The following is a 20530-nucleotide window of genomic DNA, read 5'->3' as shown; positions in this document are numbered from 1 at the left end:
TAAGTTAAAAAGCTGTACGTCCATTGCATTCTCTTTAATGGATGATACTTGTCAGTTTGTCAGAACTTTGATTATTTACAAGATGATGGCAAACCTTGAGGAGTATCGTTATTAAGGCTATGTACAATATGCTGTTAAGTCTTTATTCACGTTGCTTCCCTGACTCCTAAATTGCAGTTACAAAAGGTGTAACAGTTTTTTATATTTGAATCTTATTAAAATATAACCCAAGAATATTAGTGACTCTAATGAGCATTTTAATTTTTATACTGATACCTACTTTAGTTATAACACTAACTTTCATTTATAGAATTTTTCTGCAAAATGCTACCTTTGTTTTTTTAATAAAGTCACCTAAAAAGCCCTTCAAAATATCTTAAAGTGTTATAAATACATATTTCTGTGTCATTTTTGCTTGCATTAGGGTGCCTCCTTATCTTTTAGTCCTAACAGAGCTTAGTGCTAGCTTTTCTCTTTTGCCTAGCCAACCTTTTGCAAAATGAAATGAATACAACTGCTCATGTCATCTTTTGAAAAAATAAATATTTTTGTGGTGCTTTGAACAATGCACCAGAATTCAAATGAACCCAAAAAATAATTGTCTATTTTCTTTATTAAAGTTTAAGAAAATAATGAAGTTTTAAAGTTTCTTTAGATTGTTTTAAACATTCCCTGGGTACCCTAGTTTTTGTTGATCTATATTACTAGAATACTTTTTTAGAATATGTATTTTCCTAAGTCACTTTTCTTCTGAAATGAAGTCTTTTTATTTAAAAAGTTAAAACAGAGGATTGAAAAGCTTGTAGATTTTCATCATGGCCCACCACTAGCCCTAATTTTAAAGATAAACCTTTACAGCTTAATTAGGAAAATTTTTCTTTCAGTAAGTACTTCTAATCAGTTCCTGTGTTTATAGGACTTTAGCCAATCAAGCTTTCAAAATATATGTTTCCTCATCATTGTCTTCAGTGCTTTCCAAGTATTTTAAAGTGTCAAAGTACATATTTCATATTTCATTATCACTCAGCAACATGAGAATAATAGCTTTAGTATAGCATACATAGCTGAAACTCAGACATTCATTTCTGTCCTTAATTTTCAACATTTAACTCCCATCTGTTCTTCTCCCTTTTTTCTTTCATTTTTCTGTTTCTGTTTTTCCTCATGCTCTGACATTAAAGTGGTTGCACTGAAAAGACTGCCCTTTTTGAGGAACAGACCGAAGGATAAAGACAAAATGAAGGCCTGCTACCGTCGTTCCATGTGTAAGACTTTATGACAGTTCAGCTTCTTTCAAATGACTACACTGGCTTCCATTACTAATTTTTCACTAACCTTTCTCTGGACTGTGCCACTTTTCTTATTTTGCAAAGTGCAGTCTTCCTCTAATTCAAGGAGCTGGAAGGATATTTTTTTTCAAAACTGGCACTGAATTTGCATCCTATGTATGTTCACTGATACATACATGCATATGTTTAGTCATACATGTAATATACTTAAAATTTCCAGTGCCTTCTAAAAGTTGGCAGGAAAAAAAAAAACACCTTTAATTTTCTATGCCATAGAGACTTTTTTCCCAAAGAAATTTACTTAAAATACAACAAAACCTTTAGCATTAGGGATTTATTTTCTTAATGAACTAACTTAAATAAATAAATAAATAAAATGGCCTGTAACCCTTGAAAACGTTTGTCATTCTTTATATATTAATACTGTTTTTTTAAGTGGTATGGGTAATTACATAATCACATTAAATGTCTGTCACTTTGGATATCATCTCTTTCAGGTTTTTATTGAATGGTATACTTATTTGATTCATAAAATGAATGATTTCTTCAGTAACCTGCTCTGACCAAGGACTCTTTGTCATTTTCAATAATGATGCTGTATAAGAACTGCTCTCCATCTTACCTTTATTCATTCCATTTCTGTCATCACAAAACCACATTATGAAGGCTTCTAATTATATTGCACATCACTGCGCAAAAGCATGGCAGTTGTACAGAGTAAAATTCCTTTTCCTATCTTTAAAGGGGGTGGAGGTGGGATAAAAATATTTACTGAAATTTATTAGCCTTTGGCCTACTCATTTCATTCAGCTGAATGCATGTCATAATTCGAATGACCTTGTGGTTATAGTCTTTGATATTCACTTGCATTAATCCATAGACAAAAACCAGATCATTTATAATACAAGATAGAAATAAGAATAGATACATTAACCATGCTGATTCATTTGCTTTCATTTGCATCCCAGCCATGAATGACCTGGTGCAGTCCATGGTCCTAGCAGGAGGACAGTGGACAGGTAGTACTGAGAATTTGGAGGTTCCTGATGATATTCCAACGGGTAAAAGGAGAAAAGAATTGGGAGCTATGGCCTTCTCTACTACAGCCATCAACTTTTCAACTGTCAACTCTTCTACAGGCTTCAGATCCAAGCAGTTGGTTAATAATAAAGGTATAGGCCGTCTGCTCTTTGCACTGTGGTGTAACTGTTGGCAACAGGAATTTTAATTTGACTTTTCCTTGTGTACTTTTTTGACAGCAACAACCTGAAATAATTTATCAAAACAGTCTGGATTCGATTTGAGAGAATTTTCAAATCATTTCAAAAATTTAAAACATCATACAAATAATTAAAATCTTTCCTAGGCCTTCCATAATAAACAGCTAATGAACTAACAAGAAAAGGAAAAGTAAGCCAACTAAAGAGTAAGAAAGGGAAAAAGTGATGATAGAAGCTTTAAAAAAAAAAAAAAAAACAAAACTGAAAACACTACAACTTCAAACAGAACCACGTAGAGCAACCCAGGCTCTTGCTTTGCTTTGCAGGGTCCTTGGGGAGACTCTTTCACTGCTTCCGGTGTTAAGCAAGTCAACCCTCATCACAACTATTCTGTTTCTTATTCCTAGTTCCAGTTTCTGGTTGAGTCTATGAAATATGTTAAATCAAGATGTATTATATGTGATTGAAAAAGAATATCCTTATCTGCATAAATGACATTTTATGTTTTTTTTTTGTTTAAAAATGTTTTCATATCCATTTTGCTATTTTATGTAGATACTACATCCTTTGAAGACATAAGTCCACAAGGTATTAGTGATGATTCTAGTACGGGATCAAGAGTTCATGGTAAGATATAAACTTTATTTAGAGAGTACATATTACATACAGAATGGGAATGCTGAGGCTCTGGCATTGATTTGGTGAATGTGGCATTGCCAGCAAGCATGTTTTCTCTAACCTGCATCTCATCCCTACTGCTGCCATTTCTCCAAACCTAATACTCCCTTTTGCCCCTTTTAAGGTTATTGCTTCATCTAAGTAGTCTCTGTTTTGGTCAAGGTCATTTATAAAGTATGCCTGCACAGTGTGCTCAAAGGTAATTTTGTTGCCATTTTGGTATAAGGTTAAAGTTATGAGAAACGCATTTACCATTGGTTTAAAAAATACTTATTTTGGTAAAGGATGAACTCTGAGAAACCACATTTTCTGCAGTGTTGAACATTTCAGATTTTTAAGTTTCTGGAGACATCTACAAAACCGTATCTTGCCAAACTAAACTAGTAATAAATGGATAACATGTTGAGGGAATTTTATATATAAGCAGGATTTTAAGAAATAAGGTAGGGTCATGTTAACTCTGCAATTGTTTCCCTTGTACGGATAGGAATGGAGGACATTAACTGTGCAGATGCTCATGTTCCTCCTGTTCGTGGCATCTCTGCAGTGTGCAGGGTTCCTTGTCTGATCTGTTGTAAGTGACCTAATCACTAGCACTTTTTTTTTTCTTTTTTGGTGTGTCATTTTACTCCACCAAAACAGTTCTGGTATCCATTTAGAAATCATTTCCAAATCTAAATATGTACTTCTTTTCTTTGAGTCTGAACTAGTGTTTCAGAAGTGTCTAATTTTAAAGTGTCTAACTGAACTATCTGGAAATGTATTTGCTCTCTAATCTGTAAGAGTCAACTCTGTGGGCATGCTCAGCCTGTGATAGTATGCATGATTGCTTCCTCAAAGCATTCTGTGATCAGAATGTAAAAGCTCAATGTCATTAGCCAAAACTTCCAATGTATAGAAGTTTTATCACACTGTCTCCTGATTTTTTCATTTAGCTTCAAGACCAGCCAGCCTTGATAGCAGCAGAACATCCACTAGCAATAGTAATAATAATGCTTCACTCCATGAAGTCAAAGGTATGCATGCTGTAGGTAAATTTATTAATATTGTTCATCCATTTCCAGATTTTATAGTTAGAAGATTGATGAAATTTCTGGGGTAAAGTATGAAATCCAGATCATCTAAGTTTGGAACATAGTTCACACATTTTATATTTTTACATTGTAATACAATGTATACAATATATATAAATGTAAAAACAGGAGCAGTTATTTTGGTTTCCATTTTGCATCTTCACAGACAGAATATTTTTATGTAATTTTTAGCTTCAAAAATATCTTTAGGTCCTTATTTTTCTTATGTTTTGTCTTTGTCCTGAAAATGGTTGTCCATTTCTCATGAGGCATGTATGTTGAACTCACATTACAGAAACTGTTTTAGAAATAATTATAGCTTAATTTATTCTTGAAATAAGGGGAAATCATTTTTTAATTCAAGAAGACAGTTGTGTTTGTGTATAACAAAAGACAAATGGATGCACATAACTTATATAAAGCATTACCTCAAGATTTTTTTTCTTAAATTTTTAATATGCCTTCCAAGGTGAGGTTTTTATGCAAACGTCTAGAGGCCTTTTTTCCTCTAAGGTGTACTGCCTACTTGGATTCAGGAATTGTTTAATAAATTATTAAAGTTGGTTAAAGTAGTTATTCTCTGTAGTCCGGAATTGTCAAATTATAACAAATACATGTGTTCCATTGCTTTTTATATTATAAAATCATTTTGTCTCAGTTGTTATTTTATCATTAATGCTATGACTCTGTTACAGTGCTCTGAGAAATCTGATCTCAAAGAAGGGATTGTTTTTTTCATTTTTATAATCATGTTCTTATACCCAGTAGAAAAATTTAGTCTGAAAATATGAAATATTTCTTTTCTGATTTGAAAATTTAAGAAAATCTTCCGTTTATAAAATGTTATATAACTTGAGCCAAATTCTTTCATGACCCCCTTTACTTTCTATGATTAGGAAACCATGGAAAGTTGTATTTCCATCTTGATACTATATCTATAAAGTTTGCTATCAATTAGAATCCACATGAAGAATAGCATAAACATTAGGGAGCTTTTTTCCAGAACTAGTAATTTGCATTCTATACAGTTGCTCAAGCTTAGTTGAGTCTTTTTTTTTTTTTTTTTAAGATTTTATGTATCTGCTCACGAGCAACACAGAGAGAGAGAGGAGGCAGAGACACAGGCAGAGGGAGAAGCAGGCTCCATGCAAGGAGCCTGATGTGGGAATCGATTCCCAGGAATCAATCCCAGGATCACACCCTGGGCTGCAGGCGGTGCTAAACCACTGCGCCACCAGGGCTGCCTTCAGTTGAGTCTTTTAAGGCTATATAGTCACATACCAAAAGTGAAAAGAAGGAACAATCAGAGATGATTAGGACATTAAAGAATAAAATACAAAACATATTTGATTTTGTATTTTTACTAGAATTTGCTAAGTAACTATATCATATCTCCATTGGTTTTCCTTTATATGCCTACTATTTAAATCTTAGGAAAAACTTCTTTAAGGTTATATTCATTCAGGATGAGCAGAGATACCTTCAAATAAAGAATGAAAATTTCATAGAGAGACAAAGAATTAGAATTTTTTAACTTCTGAATTTTTGTTCTGGTTTTAACATTCTGAAATAATTTAACATTAATATAATCATATTTTGTTCTAAGTTGTGAAAGTTACCTAAACCTGAATTTTTAAAAATGTATTATTTACTTATTTTTTTAATTCACTTATTCATCCAGATGCATTGAGTGCCTGCTTTGTAGTTTAGCTCTGAGTGTAGAGGAGAAAGCAAGTACTTGCCCTTGTAGAACTTAAAATATTTGTCAAAATGAGACAAGACTAGGGTAGACAATGTTAGACTGATGAAAGATTAACACAGTTTACTAACCATTTCTAAATAAAGTTTGAAATTCAGTTTAGCTATTTGTAAGAATCCAGTCAACAAATGTTATTACTTAAATATTTTTTATCTCATTTCTGTTACTGAACTGTTAACACACCATTTACTCCAAAAGCAGGTGCGGTTAATATCCAAAGCAGGCCACAAAGCCACAGCAGTGGAGAATTTAGCCTGCTTCATGATCATGAGGCTTGGTCCAGCAGTGGTAGCAGTCCAATCCAGTACTTGAAAAGACAGACCAGATCAAGTCCAATGCTCCAGCACAAAATGCCTGAATCATTAGAGAGTCGAGCACATCACAAGATCAAAACTGGTTCCCCTGGAAGTGAAGTTGTTACTCTACAGCAGTTTTTAGAAGAAAGCAACAAGCTTACCTCAATACAGGTTAGTCTTATCTGCTGGGACTTTAATTTAGATTGACACTGCAAGTTAAACTTCTGTGACTGAACTATAGAGCTTCTTTTTAAGTTAAGGGGTGCTTCCAAGCAATTTTATATCACACAGTCTAACATATCAGGAAAGTAAAAGCTTGGCTGCATTCACTAATCTGTGATATCTTTTTTAACAGATAAAATCCTCAAGTCAAGAAAATCTTTTAGATGAAGTAATGAAAAGTTTGTCTGTTTCTTCTGACTTTTTGGGAAAAAACAAACCAGTTAGCTGTGGTCTGGCCAGGTCGGTAAGTGGAAAAACCCCAGGAGACTTCTACGATAGACGGACAAGTAAGCCTGAACAATTTGTGAGACCCGGTCCTCGAAAGACTGAAGATGCCTACTTGATTAGCTCTCCAGGAAAACCTACACTAGGCACTCAAGGAAAGATAAAATTAGTAAAAGAAACTTCTCTATCACGACAATCAAAAGATAGTAATCCTTATGCCACTTTACCTCGTGCAAGCAGTGTGATCTCTACTGCTGAAGGAACTACTCGAAGGACAAGCATCCATGATTTTTTGACCAAGGACAGTAGACTACCTATATCAGTTGATTCACCACCAGCTACTGCTGATAGCAGCATCACTGCAGCATCTAGTGAGTACCTTTTACACCAGTGGTCCTCTCATACACTTCATACTCCAATCCATGCTGTAGGTTCTCATGCACAAAATGATTTAGCTACAGATAAACCCAAGTCTCTGTTTGTCCAGGCTAGACACTCAAGAACCGAAAAGTCACATTTTCAAAACCAAACTTTTGCCATTATTAGTATGTCTAATGATGCATTTGGAATATCAGCTAAAGATAGTAGTGTACAGTCATTTACTGTGGCTCATCCATCTCAGCCATTTTTATCCCTGAATACAGAACTAGTTAGTAACATAAGTGGGTTACCTCCCAGGCCAATCACCAGAGTAACTGACCAGGCTTCTGCCTCTTTGGATAAAGCTACAAAGAAAGATAATGAACAGTTATCTGATAATCAGAGCCCTAGTAGCAGTAACCCACAGTCTTCTGCAGATAGCAATAATCTTAGTACTCCTGCATGCTTCTATCCTGATGACACAGAAGCTGCATTGGTTTCTGAAGATAATCAGACTGTTTGGTATGAATATGGTTGTGTATAATCAAAACTGCACAATATAATACTGATGTGACTTGATATGCACTGTGCTTCTCTAATCTGATTTGAAGAGCTGCTGTTGAAAAGTATAATTTAGCTAGGCTTATATTTTTATTTTTAAATTGTGGCATAGTATTCACTTGTACATGATGGCATGTATGTAAATATGAATGTGTAACCACACCAAAGCCTGCATGATATATTAATTGCATTGTACATTTTCTGCATGACTTAAAATACCTTAACAATACATGCTCCTCTTTCACATTTCTTGTCACCCGATAAGAGATTGTTACTTTGATACCTGGAAGCACCTTAAAATAGTTGCATGCTATAATTATCAAGAAGGCATCTCCAAGTCATAATTACTTCGTTGCTCCCAAAAAAGAATGCTCATTTTCTCCCTCCCTCCTTTTTTGCTCCTCTTCCTTCCCTCTTTTCCTTTTACTCCTTTTCTCCCCCAGAATGTGCACTTCATATTGCACATGTACAGTGTTAAGGAAACTATGTAAAAAGATGTCATTTTCTTTTGCCATTTAACTATGTCTTCTGTCCTGCTGTTTTATTTTCAAAGAAATAGTAACTCCATTAACACTTTCTGTAGCAATTAACTACTGCCCAATTTATATAATTGTTCAGATTTAAAACATTGTTGATATTCATAAATTTAGTGTAATTCTTTAAAAACCCCATCAGATTTACATGTTACTTATATAGTGACTAGGAGCATTTGTATTGTTTCCTCATTTTCCTTCATCTGATAAATGTAAGAACTCAAGGACCATCTTTCCTTCAAGATTACATTTTTTTACTTGGAATCAGTTAATACATTAGTTTTGCCAGCTCTTTTTTTATATAGATTCAAAGAAATAAATCAAATAATACTCAATGTGTTGGAAATTTGCATTTTTACTTCTGTTCAAAAAGGGTAGTAAGTTTACAAAGTAGTGAGGATTGTTGCTTCTATAATATATTTATTAAATTATATGTGTGTGTCCTTAAAACAGCTTTTTAAATGAGTACATTGTACTAAAATAAAATTAACATTAGAATTTAAATAAACAAGTGTGTTTTTAGTGGAACAAATTTTAGAACTACAAATAAATATAAACTTTTAGCTAAAGAAATAACCATAATAAGATAAAATGTTTTCTAAGTCTGACTCCAGTGTCATAAACTTTAAAATTATCTTGCTGTGTTCATAACACTTTTAAAGCAGAATCAGGGATCCCTGGGTGGCGCAGGGGTTTGGCACCTGCCTTTGGCCCGGGGCGCGATCCTGGAGACCCGGGATCGAATCCCACATCGGGCTCCCGGTGCATGGAGCCTGCTTCTCCCTCTGCCTGTGTCTCTGCCTCTCTCTCTCTCTGTGTGTGACTATCGTAAATAAATAAATATTAAAAAAAATAAATAAAAAATAAAGCAGAATCAGCTAAACTTGAATCTGTAACTCCCAGAACTTAAAAAAACAAAATAAAACAAAACAAAGCCATAACCCTGATTCACTTACTTCTAGAGTTGTGTGTGTTAGCCCTTTCTCTGGAATGTTTTTGCTGTTTTGATTCAGCCTAAATATTACTGCTAATAACTCAGCCTGGTATCTGAAAAGGAATTTTTTGTTTTGTTTAAATTTTTATTTATTTATTTATTTATTTATTTATGATAGTCACAGAGAGAGAGAGAGAGAGAGAGAGAGAGAGGCAGAGACACAGGCAGAGGGAGAAGCAGGCTCCATGCACCGGGAGCCCGACGTGGGATTCGATCCCAGGTCTCCAGGATCGCGCCCTGGGTCAAAGGCAGGCGCCAAACCGCTGCGCCACCCAGGGATCCCATGAAAAGGAATTTTTTGAAATGTAACTTTCTAAATGGGGAGAAAGTTACTGTTTTATAAATGTTGTTATATTAAATTATTATTGTTAATGGGCCGAAGAAATAGAATCTATAGAGAATCTTTGCTTAATGAAATTTCTGTCCTTTAAGCCATTCTCAAGAACTTAAACAAGATCATTGTGGGGGCTAAAGCTTCTCCATTTTTATTTTATTCTTTTATTCATGAGAGACACACAGAGAGAGGCAGAGACATAGGCAGAGGGAGAAGCAGCCTCACCACAGGGAGCCCGATGTGGGACTCCACCCCAGGCCCCAGGATCACGCCCTGAGCGAAAGGCATCTGCTCAACCACTGAGCCACCCAGGCATCCCTCCATTTTTATTTTTGACTTTTATTTTCTCACAGCTAGCTATTAACTAAAAATGGTTCTACTGCAGATAATCACATAAGCACAATCAGAAAATTTTCTTATTTTTTAGTGCCACCTAATATACTTTGACCATGATACATCTATCTTATTGTCTGTTGTTTCATCATCAGTCCTAACATTAAAAATGTTTTTGGCATCTCTTCTTTTTTTTTTTATTACCTAATAATAAAATTTAATGGTAAATATAAATGAGATTAGATGGGGGCCAAGTGATTAAAATGTAATAATTAGTGTTAATTCTTTTCCACTTTGAATCAAGAATTACTTCATAACCACTTCAACTCTTTAGATATAAATCTGGCCATACACTTTAAATTTAAAGTATTAAACTTATATATGCAAAATACATTGAGAAATCCTGTGCTATTATATTAAAATTGTGCGGTTATTTTAAAGGAAAGAAGTATTTCCAACACAAGTTGCTATAGTTTATAGTATAGTATATATGTTTTCAAAAGGAGCATACCATACACACTGTATATGTAAGACAGATCCATTCCATGTCCGTGTGTCTTGAGGATTGTCTGTGAGAATACAGTCTCGACTTCCTCCAGGAACTTTCATCTGCCGTGAAGTCAGAAAATTTTTTCAAAATAGCAGTTTCTTATGTTTCTTTATAGCACTTGGAATCAAATTTCTAGCATGGGAATAACGTTAAAATTCATATAGAGCCAGTGTTTCCCAAACTTTAAAAAATCAACATACTGCTTACTTTAAGTCTTAAAAAGATGCACCAGTATTTTAGCTTCTTTATTATTGTTTTTAAAGATAAAAATTAAACAACTCTGACTCAATTGAGCAGCTGCACTTTGTTCCTCTAATATCCTATGACTTATAAAGGATTACTTGGAAAACTACTTGGAGATTCAGTACCTTGATTTTAGGTGAAACTCAGAGTTTTCACATTCCTGTCCTGAGTTTCTAGAAATCATACCCTTATTATTTGCATGACATTGTAAACTGACATTATTAGGCATTGGGTCCCCTTTGACCAAAGTAGTTTTAGCTGTAATAGTGAAAGTAGGCATATTATCTGCCTATAAAATTTTTCTCAGTAAAGAAAACAAATACTTCATTGTGGATGTTTCTGTGGCTGCATGCAAGATTATTTTGTATTTTAAAACTATTTGTGACCATTTAGTAAATAAACATAGTGAGTAAACCTATCTGATGCTACTAAAAGGACACAAGTATATTATTTCTGGCTTTTAAAATACAATAATCAGTCTTTAAGTAATAAGGTGTCCTTCAGATTAATAAATTTCCCAGAGTTAGATGCTTTCTCCTTGCCCTACTCAACAAGAGTTCGTTAGTTTCTTAATTTCATGAATTATATGTTTAACCTTTGATTAAATAACATGAAATGCTTTTCTCCTGCAGATGTGGACAAAGTACAAGAAAGCAGAAATTCAAAAAGCAGGTCTAGGGAGCAACAAAGCTCCTAATTCTATTACCCACTACATGACATGTGGGCCCAGTGGTGAGTTTCTTGCTTAAAATGTAAATGAGATTAATCTCATTTATACAAACTAACCGTGTTACGTATAAGAACAAGTGCACATTGCATTAACAGATGTAAATATTGCTTGCTTATTTCATGACTTTCTGTCCTACATACTAGTCAAGCAAGATTTATTGATTGCTGTAAGTTTTTGCCTGTCAGTGCAGGAAACAAACCTTTAAAAAATTTTTTTTCTTAATTTAATTTTACTAGTGAGTAATGTTTTAGGAATCCCTTTTTTAATTTGAAGTCTTTTTTTTTTTTTTTTTTGGTAGAATACAATTTTCCCACAATGTTTTTGATAATTGAGAATAAACAAGGAATAACCTTTTCTATGAAGAGCCACTCAAAGAAAAATTGTCTCTTTCTGTCACTTTCTCATTTCTATAGAAGAAATATCTGGTGCATGTTGTTCTTACAGTGGCTGCTCTGTATTTTATCTCTCTCTTATCTTCAAGCTTTTCTTATATTTTCTTTCTTTCTACCTTCCAACTAAATACAGAGAGAAAAGTGTCCTTCAGTTTCTCAGTGTGAAGCCTTTATTTCTGAAGTAACAAGACACCCAACTATAGGAATCATTTTAAAAATCTTTAAGGAGACTTTAAACAATCCTTCGTGACTAGAGCAGGCAAGAAATACAAAACCTTCATTCCTTCCTTGAATCAAGGAGCACTACTGGAGTCAACTGCCAAAATTTTTAGAAGGTTTTAGGACTTACTATACATTGTTAAGATCTACCGAATAAAGGATGTTCTCTCACTAAGGACCAAGGTATTAGGATTTCAAGAAGTACTCCAAGAACAATCTACTTCTTTCGTCATTTGTTTATGAATTTATCCATGTTTGCTTAATGCTTCTGCTAAGTATTAGCCAAATTCTAGCCATTTATATTTAGTTGTGTAAATCTAAATTAAATGCTGTAGTATGTTGTGGAATGTACTATATATCAAGATACAGAGAACATTGTTTTGGCATGTCAGAGCCTTATTTGGTTAGCAGACTGCATGTGTTGATATTCTTTCTTTTTTTTTAACCAATTATTTTGATGCACTGCAAAAGAAATTCAGTTTATAAGATAAATCTGAAAAATAGGAGCTATAAAAAATTTACAGTAATATTAATCTTTCTGTATTCCCCATTAAGCAACACTAAGCATTCACACATGGATCCAAGATAATTAAAAAGAGTGTTTTTCTGAAACTTTTTTAGTAAGGTGGTTTTCCAGCAAATCACATTCCCAAGATAATGCTGTTGTGTTTAAATTCATTTCCCTTCTTTAGTATTGGGTTATGTATGTGTGTTTGTTTTTTACATGAGAGCTGACTGTTGCTTAAGAAGTTTTCTTATGGCAAAAAAAAAAAAAAGTGTAAATAATTTACTATGATCTGCATTTTGCCAAGAACTCATTTATTTTTAAGGTTATCACGTATTAATAAGAACTTTTCTGTTTTCGTCCTTTATAATATTACATTAAAGTTGGTAACTGTTATTGGTACTTTTGAAATATTTGTATGCATTTGTTAACTTAAACATTTGAAAGAAGCACAAAAAAAGTAGATTTAGTTAACCCAGGGAAACATCAGTTTTTTTGTAGCTTCAATTTTATATCACAGTTTTATTTTCTTATGAAATCAAAAAATGCATTGATATGATACTTATTAATGCACATTCATTATTTAACATAAATATCAGAATAATCTTAAAGGTCTGAAGTCAGAAAAAAAATGACTTTTTTATTTTAACAGTATACTTCTTAGGCTCTCATTACCAGCTCTAAAAATCTTTTTGGAATAATTCCATATTCATAGTGTGTGGTTTAGGAACTATGTTTCATCACTAACCTAGTAGCCCTGAGAAATGTGTGTGTCTCTCTCCCTGCCTCCCTTCCCTCTTTTTCTCCTCTTCCCCTTTCCCTCTCTCCCTCTCCTTCTCTCTTTTTGGTAGGCCAGTTAGCAGTATTGTGTTCATAGTCTACTTTCAGAAAGACTATTAATGAAAAGAAAGACCGCATGTATAGTTGACCAGAAATTAAAAAGGAATTTAGAGAACTTGGACTTACTTAACTTAATGCCACCATTAACTTAGGTTTTGCCGCCAAATAATGCTGTAAAATTAAATCACTTTTAAATTCTTGGATGAAAGGTGCTATGTAAATGTAAATACAAAGGATTCTTACTAAAATACAACTATTGCACAACAGACATATTTAAAACGTATTCTCTAGACTTTGAAACATCTCTCTCCATTGTGACTCCCCAGATTCAAGTATCAAATTGATAATGGGCATCATGGCAGTCTGGAGATACTTGCATGTAAAAAATGTAAATTCATTTTTAGGTGGGTAAATTGAAAGTAAATATAGAAGTTATGTTTTAGCTAAATACAGTAAGTGGGTAACTTAGATTTATATTAACTAGCATCTAATTTGCACAACTAGGACACATCCCAGGACAGTTACTGAAAGTTGGAATTTAATGAATAGGAAGTGGCCCAGTAAGGGTGACTCATACCATACCTTGACCTCTCCAGAACACTAATGTCCTAAAATAGAGAACCTGTTGACTTAAGCAGCACATTATTGCTTCACACAGAACATGTTTAGGGGCGGCCTATATAGTTTGGAATCTGAGGATGAGGAGGCTGACCTTGAGAAAGTGCAGTTAGAGACAACCAAGGGAACACTCGAGACAGCAAAAGTAGGAATATTCTCAATTATATTCATCACCTTTTCCATACCATTTCAAGAAAGGACTAGATAATAACCTCATGAATATTTTACATTCTCCAAAAGATTAAGAAGCAAACTTAGTAGGAAGTCACTCCTTTCCCTTAGATAAACTGCTTCTGCCAAACAAAATAGTATGGTTACCTAGGAACCTACTGGGCCACTTTCCTGACTAGGGCCTGACATGCTTTTTGTCTGGCTGTCTTCTAAATCAACACCTAACCCCCCTAGGAAACTGAAGAATTAATATACAGGGTAATAGCTTCAGCAAAGAGCTCCAATAAAGTGCTTCAGATCTGGCCATGTGGAAAGGTTTGGTCCATGTTTTTGAACTGGTGGTTACCAAAGAGTTCATGTAACAGGTTTGTATGTAGCACCTTTCATGCAAGGCATGGTAAGAGCCTATTAAAAAAAAAAAAATCACTGTGCATACTATGGAATTGCAGCCACCTCACAAATGAAGTATTACAGCCCGCACCGTCTTAACAGTTTATGTCAGGAAGTAAAAAAGATACTGTACCAAATCTGGAATTACAATGAGGAGTAATAATGTATGCTCAATGACTTTGTATTTTAAGTTACTTTTATGAGAAAAGTGAATTCTTGTGTTTTTCTTTTCTGCTACACTTAGTCCTGAGATGTATTTTTTCTTTAAGCCTTGAATGAGTAATACAAAAGGAGCCCATTTTGTGATATAAACCTTGATGTACATGTTGAGATATTTGGACAAGAGTGAAAATGCCTTAAAAGGAATGCTTATGGATAAAGTTGCACTTACAACACCCTTTAACAAAACCTGATTTTAAATTGTCTTTTTCTTTTCTACTAAGGGTTCTCTTTCAATGTTTGCCGTTGTACTTAAAATTGTTATTAAATACCAAATCAAATAATATAAAAGCTGTAACATTTCCTTTAAAAGTAATGCTACTGAGGGATTTGGAGTTGAATAGCAGTGATGATTTCTTGGTAATACCTGTTGTCAGCCACAGGAATCCAGTTCGTAACAAACCATCATTTGGTTGATTTGTCTTTTTAAAAACATTTCATTTTTCATTTTAGTTTTAACTTTATTACTCCTAAAAAAATTAAGTTGGCTTAACATTCACTTAAACTGATTGATATAAAAAGAAATAAAACAGGTGATTTTTATAACAAGTGGTTAATCATTTAAAAACCGTAACATATAATTTAGCTAAATATTATCTTTAGCCTTTCCCTTTGACCTGGAAACCGTCTTTCAGACATAACCTATAACATTGTTGAGATGATTCTGTCTAAATCTTTTAGAGATGAGTATTGGAAGTTTGGGAAAAGAATGGACTCTCAGTTCTGTCAATCCCATATAGGTTTAAATACAATAATATATTGCACAAAGCAGTGTCTTTCATTTTCATTTATAGCCTTTGGGAGGCAGAATGTTTGAGGCAACCAGCTGTGTATTCTTGGGCAGGTTAGTCTCTCGGAGCCTGTTTTCAGTAGAAGATGGGAAGGGCACTGTCTACTATCCTCAGTGTCTTTGATTCTATTCATTAAACTTTCATTTTATGTGCAAAGCAACCTAAAATTTCCTCCTAGAGAGGTAGTAAATAGCAGGTAAAAAGTAACATGGCATCTTAGAATGTTATCATTTATGGAAAATCTTACTAATTCCACATCACTTAAATTCATTCTTTATAGAAATTCTGTCATGAGTAGACTTGTAGTTTCTACTCCTATATATCAAGAAATGACAAGTTTTTACTCTTACTCTGCCTTTTGTAACAAATTGGCTACACTATCACTACCAGATGGAAGTTACTTTTGAGTAAACTTAGGAAAAAATGGTTACCTCACTATTCCATTTGATTGTACTGTAAGAAAATGAGAATTTTCATGACTAGATTTCTAGATATTTCTGTAGTGTAGTCTAGACCCTCAACTAATGAAGGTTTTAATTTAACTGAAAAAGTAGGTTTCTCACTGCACAATTATGAACTAGCTTCTATAGTGCTGACAATACATAATCCTGAGTTCTTATACTGTATCAGATGTCATAATTGAAGGGCGGGGGGGGTGAGTAAAATTTCATATACTCTACAGGACAGAAAACTTTTTCCACGTTTGTTCACCTTTTTCACCTCTGAAAAAGATTAAACAAGTCTTTCTTTAATCTCACTCTCCAACAATAACCACTATCAATAATTTAATATATTCCTATATTTCTTTTCCCCCCTCTATGTACAATGTAAGTGTAATTGTAGACATGTGATTTTTGGAAGTTGCTTTTTTTAAGTAAACACCCTAAAGAAGATGTAAGATAGTTAATCTTAACTAGCCTCAGTTTTGTTGTTAATCTACTCTTTTTTTTAAAAGAAAGATTTTTATTTATTCATTCATTCATGACAGACATAGAGAGGGGCAGAGACACAGGCAGAGGGAGAAACAGGCTCCCTGCAGGGAGCCCGACACAGGACTCAATCCCAGGACTCCAGAATTGCGCCCAGAACAAAGCCAGGCGCCAAACCACTGAGCCACCCAGGGATCCCCCTGTTAATCTCTTATTTGTTGAAAGCATTCCTATAGTGAGTATTGGTCATGGGGGATTGGAGGTGGACTCTGAACTCAAACTACCTCAGTGTGTCTTTTTAAAAGCAGCCCTTTATAGGGCACCTGACTGGCTCAGTCAGTTGAACACGTGACTCTGGATCTCAAGGTTGTGAGTTTGAGCCCTACATTGGTGTAAAGATTACTTAAAAAGTAATAATAATAATTTTAAAAAAAAGCAGCTCCTTTGAAAGGAAGTGTTCCTTCTAAAATGATTTAGTCACCAAACCAAGGTACTAAATATTATCACTTTTAATGCTTTTTAAAAATTACAAGTAAGAAAATCACTTTCAGAAATGAATGTATCCTAAATTTCAGCCCAATTAGTTGTTTTCATCAAAACGTAGTATTATGGGATCATGTCCTGTCTTTTTCACAAATGTGAGAAAGTCTTCAGGGCTCAATCCCATGGTTGCAGAATTGGTCATTGGATGAAAGTACACCTTTTCGTGTCCACCTTCCAAAAAAGCTGAATCCAGTACAAATTTCACATCTCCGTCATCACAGAAGAGTGCCAAAGGTGTGGCACAGCCTTGGCCAACTTTCAGTTTGTCTAGCATGGCTGTTTCATCAGCAAACCGAAGATTTCCACTCCCAACACCTAACTGCTTGGCAAGATCATTTAAATTAATTTGTCTATCATGAAGAACAGTCACCAGCCAATAGCCTTTTTTCTTCTTGTCTTTAAGAAATAAGTTCTTACTATGTGCTCCTTTCAAATGCTGGATATGAGGCATCATTTCTTCAACTGTAAACACCTGTAAAATATCACATGAAAAGTTTCAAAATATGCATGTACGCGTGCTCCCCTTGCTCAGTGCAGTGGATGTCGCTGGGGGGACCCGTTCCCAGTCCATTACCAAGTAATCCGCCTGGCCCTGGCAGTCCTTCATCTCAAGGCCTCTGAGGCCAGCGTCCTGGCCAAGCATTCCTACTCCTACAGTGGGGTTTGGGTTTTTTTTTTTTTTTCTTTAAGCTATTGGTACTGAAAATTCATAACAACCCAGATTCCTGTTCCTTACTATTCCGTTACACCCAGACCACGGGACAACCTCCACACCCCTCTGACGACGAGGGCGAGCGGGCAGGCGGGCGGGCCCTGGGCTGCGGGCCACCCCGTGCACAGGGAAGGCGGCGGAGAGTAGGTGAACGACGCAGCGGGGACGACGGTCCTAGGAGGCGATGTCGTCTTGATGTTAGATCCGCAAAGCTGAAGGCGTTCACGGCGTCCACCCCGCGAGGATGACCACAGCTCGCTATTAGCATTAGCGGGGCCCGTGCGCGGTGCAAGTCACCAGGTCACGCTGACCCCACGGGGATGGCCCAGGCCTGGTACCCGACCCACGCCGAAGAGCGGGCACGCTGACCAGTGTAAGATGTCAAAGCGCGTCAAGACGAAATGTGGCCAAATCGATCCAGGAGGAAAACGTCCAGTTTTCCCGCAACAACGTCTCAGTCCCGAAAGGCCTCCGATGCTCCGTCGGGTCCCTGCTGGGCTCTGGAGCCCGGGGACTGTGCTGGACCCCACGTCTCCGCGGCACGTTACGGCCCCGCCCGAGGCCGCCGCAGCGGAGCCCACCCCTCCGGCAGCAGCGTCTCACCTCCGGGTGCTCCACGACCTCCGTACGGATGGCCAGGGCGCCGAGCCGCTGCTCCAGCGCCGCCCGCAAGTCCGCGCCCGCCATGCCGCCGCCGTGGCCCGCGCAGAGACAGGGCGGGGCAGCGGCCGGGTGGGCGGGGCTTCCGGGAGGCCGGGGCGGAAGTACCCGGAAGTCCGGGCGGCGCCTTCCGGAGGCGGGCTCTCCCCTCGCTCCTCCCCGACCCCCCCCGTCGCCTCCCCGGAAGTCGTCTGCGGAGATTGCCCGGCGGGAAGGCTTCGGGGGTGGTTCGCGCGCGTTCCACGGGCGGAAGGCACGTGCTTCCTCATTGCCTCCCCCACCCCGCTTCCGGCTCCCCAGGCTCCCGGTAGCTGCCGTGTAAACAGATCAGGGCCGCCTAAGGGGTTAAGCGTAGGGAGCGTTGCCGAAGGTCCTGGAGAAGATGGGATCCCCCGGCAGGCCCGGGCACACGAGCTCCTTGCCCCTCCCCCTGGCCTTGACGCGTCCCTTCGGCCCACTGCGCCTGTGCCGGCTTTGAGAGTCATGAGTTGTTGAAACCATCGGGACAGATTTGTGCCTGAAGCCCCTGGAGGCCTCTGCACGAGCTCAGAATCCCAGAATCCCGGCAGGTGCATGCGGAGGTGGGGGCCGCCCAAGGCGCGCCTCCCGCGACTTCCGTGGCTGTGGAACTTGCCAGGAGGCCTAGGGAGCGGGCGGCCTCCCCCCCCCCCCCCCCCCCCAGCTTTCCCCCGCTCTGCCGATGCGGGTGCGAGGTTTCAGATGTTACCCGGGGAACCTCCGAGGTGAGGTCCTCGAACCGACAAGGAGAGGGGAGGCGGAGGGGGTCAAAATGCCTATTCCTTTATGACTTTTCAACTTGTAACTTATGAATTAGGATTTTACATGTGACCTTTTCGGAAGGTTACCTTTTATTATTCATCTACAAGTAACTATTATTATTCATCTACAATTAACAGTGGCAACCACAGGTCCCCTTTTCCAAGAGGCGGTGTGCCTACCTCTTGGTGGAGGTTTTCTATTCTCCTGTGAAACCCCTCAGTCATCCCTTTTTTCTCTAGGTTTTCCAAAAATGAAACTAGAAAGCGTTGGAATAGCAAAGATCACCCACTTGAAGATGCTACATATCCCAAATAACTGTCCTTAAATATTTGAAGATGTTCCAGAAAACCCAAATCCGGTCATGGTGAACTGAGAGTAAACGGGGGAAAGAAGAATTGGAATCTGGTTGTAACCAAGAAAGGTTAAGTGTGGAAAAGTATGAAGACATTAACCCAGGGTAGGATCTTCACGACAGCTACAAAAGAGGAATGCAAAGAGCCCAAACTGGCAGCGGCGGCATCTGCATATTGTCTAGGCGGTTGAGCCCTCTGACCTAGAAATCTTTTGGAGATTAACTGCCATCAATTATTCAAAGTATGAATTCTCCTCCCCTCCACCCCAGCACACCACACACACACCCTATAACTAATCCATCACAGTTTCTCAAATCCTTCCACTTACCACCTCCACCACCCCAGCCCAAACTACCTTCCTTTCCCCACGTGGCTGACACTAATGTCTACCTGTGTCTACCTGTGATAGAATGACCAAGTATCCTGCTCTAAGCAAGTCTTACAACCAAAGATTTTTATAATAAAATGGAACTAAATCTATGGTAAAAGAACCTATCACTGTTGTTTTTTTTTTTTTTTTTAAAGATTCCATTTATTTGTTCATGAGAGATACAGAGGAATAGAGGCAGAGATACAGGCAGAGGGAGAAGCAGGCTCCACGCAGGGAGCCGGGACTCGATCCGGGGTCTCGAGGATCACACCCTGGGTCGAAGGCGGCACTAAACCACTGAGCCACCCGGGCTGCCCCCTATCACTGTTTAAAAACTATCCTAACCCAAGTTTTTTTTTTTTTTTTTTTTTTTTTTTTTTTTTAATTTTTATTTATTTATGATAGGCACACAGTGAGAGAGAGAGGCAGAGACACAGGCAGAGGGAGAAGCAGGCTCCATGCACCGGGAGCCCGACGTGGGATTCGATCCCGGGTCTCCAGGATCGCGCCCTGGGCCAAAGGCAGGCGCCAAACCGCTGCGCCACCCAGGGATCCCCCTAACCCAAGTTTAATGCAATATTTATCGAGCATGTATGTCAACGTTGTACTAAATACAAAAGAAATGGTATCTACCCTTG

At 37.3% G+C, this 20530-nt stretch overlaps 2 protein-coding genes across 15 annotated transcripts in view; one reads left to right on the top strand and one right to left on the bottom strand.

Annotated features, from left to right (window-relative positions):
- Positions 1-20002, top strand: part of CCDC88A (coiled-coil domain containing 88A) — a 138747-nt gene extending 118745 nt beyond the window's left edge. For 2 of the 14 annotated variants that reach the window (XM_025467463.3, XM_025467441.3), the window contains exons 26-33: positions 1182-1265; positions 2258-2461; positions 3065-3136; positions 4123-4203; positions 6218-6486; positions 6671-7133; positions 11303-11402; positions 11926-15303. In XM_025467463.3, coding sequence (XP_025323248.1) covers positions 1182-1265; positions 2258-2461; positions 3065-3136; positions 4123-4203; positions 6218-6486; positions 6671-7133; positions 11303-11367 — 1238 coding nt within the window. In that variant the 3' untranslated portion in view covers positions 11368-11402; positions 11926-15303. Of the gene's footprint in view, positions 1-1181; positions 1266-1786; positions 1984-2257; positions 2462-3064; positions 3137-3674; positions 3762-4122; positions 4204-6217; positions 6487-6670; positions 8552-11302; positions 11403-11925; positions 15304-19408 lie in introns of those variants that run through there. The other 12 variants (XM_049115532.1, XM_049115530.1, XM_025467425.3 and 9 more) reach the window with 10 other exon arrangements.
- Positions 16966-18489, bottom strand: LOC112672440 (prolyl-tRNA synthetase associated domain-containing protein 1). The gene is made up of 2 exons (XM_025467501.3): positions 18333-18489; positions 16966-17489 (listed from the first exon to the last, which is right to left on the bottom strand). Exons 1-2 carry the CDS (start codon positions 18414-18416, stop codon positions 17055-17057), a joined length of 519 nt encoding a protein of 172 aa, XP_025323286.1. The 5' UTR covers positions 18417-18489; the 3' UTR covers positions 16966-17054.
- Positions 20003-20530: the final 528 nt, after the last annotated feature.

This window comes from Canis lupus, chromosome 10 (assembly GCF_003254725.2).
Source record: "Canis lupus dingo isolate Sandy chromosome 10, ASM325472v2, whole genome shotgun sequence".
NCBI classification, from domain to species: Eukaryota; Metazoa; Chordata; class Mammalia; order Carnivora; family Canidae; genus Canis; species Canis lupus.
This window is presented reverse-complemented; position numbering and strand designations above follow the sequence as displayed.

Coding starts and splice junctions, on each gene's coding strand:
- LOC112672440 (XM_025467501.3), bottom strand. CDS start 18,416: ATGGCGGGCGCGGACTTGCGGGCGGCGCTGGAGCAGCGGCTCGGCGCC. Junction 17,490..18,332: donor AGGTCGTGGAGCACCCGGAG/GTGAGACGCTGC, acceptor GATATTTTACAG/GTGTTTACAGTTGAAGAAAT.